The following is a 12091-nucleotide window of genomic DNA, read 5'->3' on the forward strand; positions in this document are numbered from 1 at the left end:
TGAATGGTAAGTGGTACTGTCCAAACTCAATGATGGACCAGCCCATTTTAGAAATTTAGCAGGGTAAGGTTAAGTATTTCTGACACAGACCAAATAAAAGAAATACAGTATCTACACTCTGTCTAAAATATATGGCTGTTCAATTTATTTACCAGTACACTTAGAAACTGTGATCTAATTTAGACATAATATGTTACCTCAGTGTGAACATCTAGTAGACATCTATATTGACATAAACATGTATTTGTCCACATTCTGCTGTGCTAATGTGATCATATCTTTCATGCATACAAATAGAAACATATGTTGTCAGTGCTTGACAATGATCGAAGCCAAAACAATAAACATAGCTGTATATAGCTCTCAAAAACAAAAAGGTAACAAGTGTGCCATTACAGAACTGTAATGCAATTTCATAGAAATTGCACATATTAAATATCTGAAGGACACTCAAAGATCCATATTGCTTTCAATGCATGTTTTCTGCACTGTAATTAGAATGTGTAACAAACAGAACAAGAGATGTCTATAATAAGAAATGAATGCCCCCGATGTGAACTACCTTGGTGTAGAGTCCTTGCTAGTGACATTGGCCTTGGAATTACAGACTTACCTGTGACACTACCCTTGGAGATACAGGCCTGAACAATGACATTGACCTTCACAGTACAGACCATTTCAGTGACCTTGACAGTATAGACCTGACCAGCGACCTTAACCGTGAAGGTACAGACCTGACCAGTGACGTTAAACCTGGAGGTACAGACCTAACCAGTGACCTTAACCCTGGAGGTACAGACCTGACCAGTGACTTTAACCCATGAGGTACAGACCTGACCAGCGACCTTGACCCTAAAGTACAACCTGACAAATGACAATGACCTTGGAGGTAAAAACCTGACCAGTGACCTTGACCTTAGAGGTAAAAACCTGAACAGTGGCCTTGATCCTGATCTTGGAGGTACACACCTGACTAGTGACATTGACCTCGGAGGTACAGACTGACCAGTGACATTGACCCTGGAGGTACAAATCTGACCAGTGACCTTGATGGTACAGACCTGACCATTGACATTGACCCTGGAGGAACAGACCTCACCAGTGACACTGCCCTTGGAGATATAGACCTGACCAGTGAAATTGACCTTAGAGGTAAAATCCTGACCAGTGACCCTGGAGGTACATACCTGACCAGTGACCTCGAGGTACAGACCTGACCGGTGACACTGACCCTGGAGGTACAGACCTGACCAGTGACACTGCCCTTGGAGGTACAGACCAGTGACATTGACCTTGGAGGTAAAAACATGACCAGTGACCCTGACCTTCGAGGTACAGACCTGACCAATGACACTGACCCTGGAGGTACAGACATGACCAGTGACAGTGTCCTCGGGGGTACAAACCTGACCAGTGACACTGACGGTACAGACATAATCAATGACCTTGGCAATACAGAACTGACTAGTGACCTTGACCTTGGAGGTATACAGACCTGAACAGCAACACTGACCACAGAGGTACAGACCTGTATACAGACCAGACCAGCAACACTGATCTCAGAGGTACAGAGCTGTCCAGTAACATTGACCTTAGAGGTACAGACCTGACATGTAACCTTGACCTCAGAGGTACAGACCTGACCAGTAACCTTGACCTCGGAGGTACAGACCTGACTAGTAACCTTGACCTTGGAGGTAAAGACGTGACCAGTAACCTTGACCTTGGAGGTAAAGACTTTCTCAAACTTAATATTTGTGTCAAGTTATACTTGAGTTCCTCAAATTGTTTTTAAGTACAGAGATTGCTAAAATTATGCCTTGGATTTTTGAAGCAACCCGTCTACAATATTTTTCCGTTACAGCTTCTTTTTGTTGTGGGCCTACTTTGCGATGCATGGCTCTATGGTTGTGTTTATGGTGCTCTGTGCTTCCGGGAAATCTACCCTTACTTTTATCTTTGCTATGAGGCCATAAAATATTTGCTTTTTTTCTCAGCATGAATCATTTCATGAACAATTACTTTTGGACATGGTTGTATTGACAATAAACAACCTATTTCAAAGATGTTCAAGAACAGAAGGTTCAGAAGACCCGGAACACTCACCTTACTACAGTCGAGACTGCCTTAACGACCCCCTGAATTTAGCGACTCCCTGTCATATGCGACCCTATTTTATGCTCCGGACGCAATTTACTATTAAAAGAGTCTGAATTAAGCAACCCCCTGCCTTACGCGACAAGCGACTGTGAAATCAAGCTCCCGAATCGATATTTAGACTGTTTTCAGCGACTTTGAGACGCTCCCTCGCAAGATTTTACACGATAGAGTTACCGTTCTTTATCTCGCGTGAAGTTGTTTGAGACAAGAACTTATTTGTTTACATATCATATTAAAACAGGAAATGTTCTTCATGTTTTTATGTCTTTTCTTTTGTAAACAGTTCGTTTTTACATTGATACACTGATTCTGTCTTTGTGGACTCAATTAAAACAACAACAACAAACATTCGAAAAATACTCGAATGGTCCTCGACATGATAATTATCATGTTGTATTTGACTGTATCGAGCGACAGGTTAAGAGGCCTGCAGTTGGAACATCGCAATATTGTCAACAATAGTAGCTTCTTTCGAGATACAATCTATTAATATTTGTGATGTATTTCATCTTTGATATCTGTCCCGTTTCTCAGCTTATACCATTGACTTTTACGGCTGTTATAGCTATTTGCAGATTATGTGATATAAAATGATTTTCCTGTATTTATTATTAACGTTATATAGTATATCAATTTAGCTACAACAGATGTTGCTGGCTTGACATTTAAAATAGTTTCGTAAACAGGGAAAATATGGCTGACAGACAGTTTATAAAGCAATGGGACTTTGTTTAAATAAAGTGTTTCACCATGAAATGGATTCTCTAGTACATGGATTTCATAAACTTCAGAAAAGCAGAAAGTCTGTCTGCAAAATTCCGGTAAAATTTCTATAAATTTATTTCTTTTTGTAGTTACAAGTAGTTAAGTAGGCCGATGTATACATTTTTGATTCAAAGGCATAACAATTAGATGCTATATAGAAACTTTCTTGCGAAAATTACTCTCGAAACCTATTTTCTGGACTTCCGCTGGACATACTGTTACCGCTGTTTAATTCAGCCATCGACGGGATTCGAGCCGCCAACTTCGGGTAAGCAAAGAGTCTGGAGCTTTTCCCAAGACCAATGGTATTCCCTATTCGTATGCTTTTAACGACAGTGGTATAAAATTAAAGACTGAATAAATTGTTTCTTCTGGCATACCTAATGTTATGCAATGAGAAAAGCTAGAAATGTTCCGGAAAAATGTTACTGGACATTTTAGTAAGCGATAGATAAAAAAGAAATCGTTTTTGTTAAATACAAATGTGTAGTAAAGCAGTGAACAGTTTCATATGGTATGATTACAATTTTAGATGACTTTTGTAAATGTAACTAGTTACTTAGAGTAGATAAATAACCTTATTGTTTTAACAGCTGAATCGCATGGGCTTAAATTTACTGCTTTCTAATTTAGGAAAACACGGATTGAAATTCCATAAGGAGTAGCCTAATTTCGTAGGTTTCCACAAAGAAATGTAATTATTCTATTTGAAGTACAATCTGTCTCTATAGAGTTTTTGTATAAAGAAGTGAACTAAAATTCTTGTAAATGTAAAAGAAAATGTATAAAGAAAACTATAAATTCTTATGTATGTCTAAGTGATATATTATGTTTTGTCTGAAATGCACATGCGCAATGATTCTGGGAATCCTCTTAAGGCAATCTTTAGGTTTAAGGATGATAAATGATCATTATTTAGCCAACGATCAATCACAGTTAACTAACGACAGTGTATTTATCCATCTTATTACAAGCCACCACACTGCAAACATGATCATTTATGGAACTATCTACAGACAAAACCACTTTCAGTTTTACATAAGGAACTTGCAAATGATACATTTTTATTATCTTTGAGGAAAGATGCCGTGCAAAATTCTTCTCTAATATTGCGGATTTGTCCTTTTCTAATATTGCGGATTAAACAAGTCCTTGGTTCTCGATGTCTTCAGTTGATGTTCAGTGTTTTCGAGTCATGTGTTTGCCTATGTAGCTAATGACGTTGGCTAAATGGTGTTGTTTGTACACGCCTTGCAGCTTTCAGTGGCCAAAAGCAAATTTTGTTTGTCATTGACTCGTTGGTTTTCAAGCGACTCACCAATTCCGCAAGCTGGCCAGTTAATTTGTCTTGCAGTTATCTATGAAAGACGTTTCCTTGAGCCAAAGTGTTCGTGGTCTGTATAGAATGTTCAGAAATTCCTTCTAAAATGCAGCGCTGCATAGAAGAACATTACTGTGGCGAAATTTTGAGATAAGAACCTTAAAATGTACACAAGCGCTTATCTAACAAACCGAACTGATATTAAATGTACCAATTTGTTCCCATACAAATGTAAAAAAAATCATGAAAAAACTTTCGCACAGTCACGAGGAATTCAATGAAAATGATAATGCACACACGACATTTAAATTTCTGGTGCTCAAAACAGGAAATATGTACTTAAATATGAACAAAAGACAATAAATTAAGTACAAGATGCTGTTTATGCAATGAAAATGTGCAGCAGTAAACACACAGTGCAACAGACTGTACATGTACCAATATACAACCGAAAGAATAAAATGATAATCTATCAAAACTATTATAAGATATTAGAACACTGTCATGCAGTGGAGCGAGCAAGTTGTATTTGCACAAATATACAACCCAAAATAAATGCAATGTTATAAACATATAAAAGTACAATATAAGGTTAACGTACTGGAAATAGGTACAAAGTACAACTGGAAATAAATGCAGTTATTTACAATACAGAAGAGTATATTCTATTTAAAGCACTGCTCTACAGCAGAGCAGTCTATGCACCCACAAATCTACAATAGGAACTAAATAACATTATGTACACCAGTCCAGAATCGGAACTCATTTAAAGTGGAAAGATATACTAGTACATCAATGTAAAACCTGAAATAAACTAATCAAGTGAAAAGATATACGACAATGTACAACAGTGAATAACTAATTAAATTAAATGATATACATATACAGAAAGAAGAAAAAGCTGTGCGAGTACTGAAGCGCAATCATCAGACAATCAAGCCCGAGGGATACTAAGTACAATGCCATGAGGAAGAATGTGTAATAGGAATGAATGAAATTCTATATAATATAAAAATCCGTGAACGCATTAATATACATGAAACAAATCACTATACGTATGGAAGGACATACGGCAGAAGATTCTCTTCTTGTTATTAAATAGCATTAGCTTGGAGAATGTTATATATTGATCTATATAAGTAAATTAATATAATAACGTCATACAAGATTTCAGAAAAGGCCATGGCAAACATGTCGTACTGATTTCAATGATTTTAATGTACACTCAATAAGTTTAAAAGCGCTACGTTTAAACATTGGAAGAATCTGTTCCAGAAAAGTTTTCAAAATGTGGATATTTATCGATCGTATTTTTTGTTTGTTTGATGTTACTTGAAGAGTAACTACCACCCGTGAAAAATTGATTTTCCATTAAAAATATTGCATATCCTTAAAAGTTATAACAACATCAAATGATAAATAAATTAACCAGAGGCAGAAAGTTTTAGATGACTTTTACGTTGCAAACCGCTTTCATATGTGGCGTTGATGTCATTTAAACGTTTTTGCGTTGATATAACATGCCGTTTCTGATATCGCAGTCTGTCGAGTAAATAACGGAATGGTTATTGGTCTTGTAGCGTAATAATGCTTCAACGAAAGAATTTTGAGAAACGTCTACAAAGTTTATGACGAGAACAAAAAATCGAAAAGTCGAGCAGTTTTGAAGAAATGGTGTTCACGACCTTGTTATCAAATTCAACATTTAATAGCATTTAATTTTTGAGAATGTATGCTATGGATTTTGTATGACTTGGATAACAACAAGAGCTCCACGTGAATAACTGGTAGTGGTCACGCTTCATTTAACACTAATGAAACCACCATTTAAGATCAGATTTAATGAACAATGATGATTGTATATAAGAAATAATTACGTACTAGTTCCAAGAATAAATATATGCCATAAGTGGATGTTGCGCTTTTAATTTTCTTGAGTGTAACTGTTTTGTTTTGTTTCGAAAGCTTTAATCTAGAACTTGCATCCAATTATACTTCTACTTATAAAACCATATAGTATCGTGTAACTGTTTATGAGCTTTCTGTGGTTAGAGAGAAGAGTGTCAGTATATTAAAGTCACTTGCGGTTGTAATAAGTAACTGGAACAAATTTTTGTTATTAACTCTAATTTCAATGTGTGTTAAAAGCAATTTACAATCGCAAACAAGTTGTCTTGCTGGTTAATAAGTGAACTAAATAATTACATTGAAAGATGCCAGGCAAGGGTTCAGTTCTCTTTGTGTGCGGTAAGATGTTCATGTCGTACCGTTACTAATTAAAATAAGGTATATTTTCATGTTCTATAAATATTAACCTATTGTATTCCAGAAAGGCAATATGACATCATCTGAGATGAGTGCAAGTGATGTTTGAGGAGTTTATTTCTAATTCATAACAATCATATATATATACTGTAAGAAGCTATCCATGATGTCTGATAACAGCATATACATAAGACAATATAAACAAGATAATTGTCTGTTCCGTGTTCTTCCGTAAACAGCGGACCTGGTTATTTTTTATTTGAAGTGATGGTCCAGTTGAACGGTTGAGGTGGCACTGTCCACAAAGTGAATAACCACAGATGCATATTATGCTTGTAATACTCCAAATAAAGTGGGGAAAAAAGTAAAAATACATGTTTGATAAATATTTCAGGAAGTTTTTGGTCACAAGTATTTTGCCAGTAAGATACTGTAGCTTCTTAAGTTACCTAAACAAATGTAGTCTGTTGAGACATGAAATCACACGTTTTGACTTTACATTTTAAAATCTAGTTTTTAAAGACTAGAAAGCTAAAATTCAGCATCAAAATGAGGTTAAAATCTGAGACAATAAATATCTATAACGCTACATAAGGTGCTTTGCTTCCTGCAATCTTCTGGTATCAATTTAACAGAAAGTACCTTGAGAACAAGTTTGGGTTTATACTGAAAAAATTAAAAGTGCAGTTATATTCTAACCGTTTGTATATTGTTTTGCATAAACTAATGTCGTGTCCGGTTTATGGGAGACGGTTTTGTTTATGCAGAAAAAAGCAACACGGTATAGGTGCATTGCAGTTTGTAGGAGATGGTACTTTTTATGGAAAAAGAATCTATAGCTTTGCATGTAGTGCCCCTTCTACGATAAAAATCAATGTAGTTTGGCATGACAAGCAGCATGATCCTTTAATACTTATGGAAAGATTACATTACCAGTATGCAATACTGCATACATGTATATTATAGATAAGATAGAATACTAATCGTTTGTTTTCATGTTCCATGGATATTGGCCACTTTCATTGCACAACATTATTTAAAATATTTTATGTGTTTTGTAAAAGCATTGTCTGCAAAAAGTCAGAGTTCTTACAGTATTGTTTTTTAACGCCGAATGGGACAGTGATTACCTTCCTGCGATTTCCAGAGTTTTGTCAAAATAGTTCAAATATGGAATTGGTTGCTGGCTTTAATGTCCTATAAAGACGGAGCCATCTCTTTTCATCAGGAATTCTGGTGAGAAACATGATATATTTTAAATTTTGTGAATCATCTTTGAGCAGTCTAAACTGTTGGGAAATGTTAAAAGACATTCAAACCTTTTGAAAAAAAAATACAATAGTTCCGAAAGCTAAAATGTAGTGCAGGAATGAAGTTAAATAGCCTGCTGGCGGCAAGTGATACTGCAACTGCGACCAGCGCAGACCAAGATCAGCCTGCACATCCGTGCAGTCTGATCATGGTCTGCACTGTTCGCTATTCAGTTAGTAAATTTTCAGTGAACGCCCCTTCAAATAATAAATGGTATTGTTCAAATTGAATGATGGACCAGTCCAGTTTAGAAATTTAGCAGGGTAAAGGTTAATTAAATATGTGAACATTGTACAAATTACACATGAGCTACCGGTGGTTGCAGCAATAAGTGCCAGTAAATTTAAGACATTCGTCGGCGTAATGAGTAATAGGGGCAATTTTATGGTATAAGATCTATCAGAACGCATCTTAGGATAATTTGAGTCTGTGTTGAAAGCATCTAAATAGGTTTACATTCGCAAACAAGAAGGCGTATTTACCAGCAGTCTTGCTCAACGATCAATACACTTAACAATGACATTCAAAGATGCCAGGCCAGATACTGAGATAAAAAAATTGTTTTCTACACAATGTTTCAGTCTGTGCTAATAATAAAGACAAGGTCGAGGCGGGAGTTGTTTGTTTTCAGTTATTTTAATATAAGTAGACGCTTATTTTGCCATAACAGCTCTAGTTTCTGGTCCGAAGTAATGATTAACAATAGAAAAAGCGTGGATAAACTTGTGCATTAATAAGCTGTATTAGCTATATGTAGCTGTTTTTTCTCGGGGAAAGCTTGTATTGCGGTGATTCTGTCAAAGACTCTGGTTTCTCTTAGAGATGTATGTATTTTAGTTAGAAGCTGAAAAAAGTAATGCTTTTGAAAAACTAAAAAAACATCGATTTATATTGACATAGAAATTGCAAACGGACGTAGAAACGTCGTAGCGTGGGCCGCAGCACGCGACGGTACGATACTGTGCACGACGCTACGACACGACATAAGCGCATGAAACAGTACCTTCGCACGTCATATTGTACCGTCGCGTCGTACAGTGACATCATACCCTAACGCTCTGTGGTGTTTTGTCTATTTATTTACTGACCTTTGCTTCTACTAAGCCACAATCTAATACGATTTTGCAGATTACAGCGATTTTTTTCGGATCAGTTTAGTCCGTCCATACGATCTCCTCTAGAATTCTTAAATCGACTGACTTTTGTACCGTTGAGTGGCGAATTTTGGTTTGGCATGGAGTCTACGTCCTTACCGTTTGATTATTGAAATAAAAACCTGGATCTTACATACGCCGACTTAAATTATTTTCCCAGATTAAACGGAAGCTGTATATTTCCTGATGAAACGGACAAAGTTATCTTGTTCTGAAAAGTTTCAATTAAATTCTTTATTTAGCAGAAAAAAAACTGCTTTAAACGTTCATTATTTTCGAAACGTGTTTGAAGCCATGTGATTTCGGAAGTCCCGTATTAGACATTCTGCCTTCTTGAAGGCGCCATGTGGAACAAGTTTTCAATAATTGTGTTACATATTGCACAACGTACCGCAATTACATTGATGACTTTGAATTAAGACGAAAGAAAACTTAATGTCTCGTTAAAGTGAAAAAAGTATTACGAAAGATATTCATTTATATGACGTGTAAGTTATCAAATGTGCACTGTCGTTTTAGTACGAATTGTATTGGGAATCCTCTTAAGACAATGTTCAGTCATTTAGACGACCTAAGAATAATAAATGATTACAAAATGACTCTTATACAGTCAATGATTAACGGCAGAGTATTTAGAACAATTGCAACACTGTAAAAAGGATCATAATGGCACTGGCTTCAGACATAATCAAGACCACTGTCACACAAGAAACATCACAAATGACAATTTTAATTGGTTATCTATGAGAAATGAAGTCTTTTAAAAATCTGCTGTCTATTTTAAATTGCTGTCAGACTTGCAAATATTTCTTTAACATATCAACTGTAGACGAAAAATGGCGTCTTCAAATACAGTACAATGTTTGCGAGTCCTGTTTTGCCTATATATATATACAATGCCGCTGATCACAGCGGGTCGTGCGTTCTCTCCTTTGATAGTTCCGAGACCAGAATCGAATCCTGTATTCTACTGAGTCATTTCAATTCAAGACAAGTTGGCAAACTTTTTTCTGGTCAAGAAAGTTGTCTTGCAGTTAGCAAACAGACATTTTTTCTTAATCTAAAAGAGTTCATAGTTTGTGGTATCGGACATTTCTATAACTCTTTCCAAAATAACAGAGCTTCAAAGAAGGGCATATTAACTCTTACCATGCTGGACACGGTTGGTTTTGCCTTTGCGACCAGTATAGATCATGATCAGCCTGCACTATCCAGCCAGTATCATTTTGGTAAGCACCCCTTTTAACAGTTAAAGGTACTGTCCAAATTGGAAGATGGACAAGTTCATTATAGAAATTTAGCATGGTAAGGGTTAATGGAGAAATCACGTAGATATGAACATTTACATATTACCTAAAGGTACAGGCACTGTTGTACACTAAACCTAAAGGTACAGGCACTGTTTTACACTAAACCTAAAGGTACAGGCACTGCTGTACACTAAACCTAAAGGTACAGTCACTGTTGTACACTATACCTAAAGGTACAGACACTGCTGTACACTAAACCTAAAGGTACAGGCACTGTTGTACACTAAACCTAAAGGTACAGGCACTGCTGTACACTAAACCTAAAGGTACAGGCACTGCTGTACACTAAACTGCCTTTAATCACACCAACATGTTCCTATACAAATGTGAAACCCCATGCAAGAACTAATGATCACAAGAAAAGTTTATTGAAAAAAAAATTTTGTGGCCTTTTTTACTCTTGAACAACCAGTGAATGATCGGAAATCCTCAAGTACAATGATATTGAACAACTGGATGTAGATCCATTTATTACCAGTAAAGAACATACCTTTACTTAAAAGTGACACACAGAAGAACACTCTATGCACTCACAATGCACGACAGAAGCTACATATGCAATGGTATACAGTAAATGAAAGTTAAAGTATTGCTGTACAAATGGGCACCTACAATGTCCTGAAAGCAGTGCAAGCACTATATATCGAGTTAATGAAGGGTGCAGAATGGATTAACTAATTGCTATATAATACAAAAGCTGCCACGCAATTATATGTAATATCGATATATAATATAGTATTCTTCGTATTCCACGAATAGCATGTTATATACCCGTGTTAATCCACATTAGATAAATTGATGAGAAATTAACGCAACAAGGTCCTATTAGGTTAAGAACATGTCATGTCAACCTGAAAGCTTTAAATGTTTTTATGTGAATGTGGTGCTAAAATGAAACTAGATCTCCGATAACTATAATCAAACACAATTCCATCCGTTTCCTTACAGCCAAGGAAGGAGTGCCAGTCTATAACAAGTAATTGGAGCAATTTTGTGGTACTTACTGTAATAGAAATCACCTTGGGGACAATATCTGCCTGTGCAACCGAAGAGATTTACAATCATAAACATGGTGGTTTATTAATTACCAGCTGCCTTGCTGGAAGATCAATAAACTTAGCGTCAAGAGAGATAAAGGTTCAAGTTGAATTGTCTTGTACACAGTGTTTCAGCCAAGTGTTTGAAGTAAGAAGTTACATACGTTTTACCGGAAATAATAGGCAGGATTGAATTTCAAATCATATAATTGAGAGAGCTGAGCGCGAAACTGTCATAATTGTATACAAATGAAGAACACGATGCAATAGTTTCGCTCAGTACCTGAACTATTGAGCCTTGATACTCTACAGTGTTTCTTACTGAGAAGCAATGTATAGTATTTGAGATGTGATCAAGCGAAGTTTGGATGAGACGGTATGTTTTCTGCAGTAAGTTCGATTACTGCATACATGTATGAAGGCGATTAAGAGCTGTATAATTTCATGTTCAAAAATACTGATACTTTTCTTTTCATGAACGTTTCGGTTGAGAATAGTTTTCCGTTAAATTAGTCTTCTTTGCAAATGTAGTCTGATGAGAATTTGACTTAATGCAAGACTGAAATGAAGTTAAAACCTCTGATATTAAGTATCTGAAATGAAACGTAATATGTATCAAATTTATACAATATTGAGGTATTATATTTAATAGAATGTACAATGTTTTTCATTTGTGTTGAAAACAATTTACATTATTAGTGCAGCTTGTACGTTGTTTCGAATGACATCGAGTATGGTGTGAGAGAGAAGGCGTTGTTCACGCAGTAA

The 12091-nt window shown here is 36.0% G+C and overlaps 1 protein-coding gene across 2 annotated transcripts in view; it reads left to right on the forward strand.

The window, feature by feature from the left end:
* Positions 1 to 12091, forward strand: part of LOC128556220 (synaptotagmin-6-like) — a 133908-nt gene that overhangs the window by 100765 nt on the left and 21052 nt on the right. The window contains exon 1 of one of the 2 annotated variants that reach the window (XM_053540511.1): positions 2397 to 2981. The exons of the other annotated variant lie outside the window; for it this stretch is intronic. Coding sequence (XP_053396486.1) covers positions 2880 to 2981 — 102 coding nt within the window. The 5' untranslated portion in view covers positions 2397 to 2879. Of the gene's footprint in view, positions 1 to 2396; positions 2982 to 12091 lie in introns of those variants that run through there. 2 annotated transcript variants of the gene reach the window in all.

This window comes from Mercenaria mercenaria, chromosome 4, assembly GCF_021730395.1.
Source record: "Mercenaria mercenaria strain notata chromosome 4, MADL_Memer_1, whole genome shotgun sequence".
NCBI classification, from domain to species: Eukaryota; Metazoa; Mollusca; class Bivalvia; order Venerida; family Veneridae; genus Mercenaria; species Mercenaria mercenaria.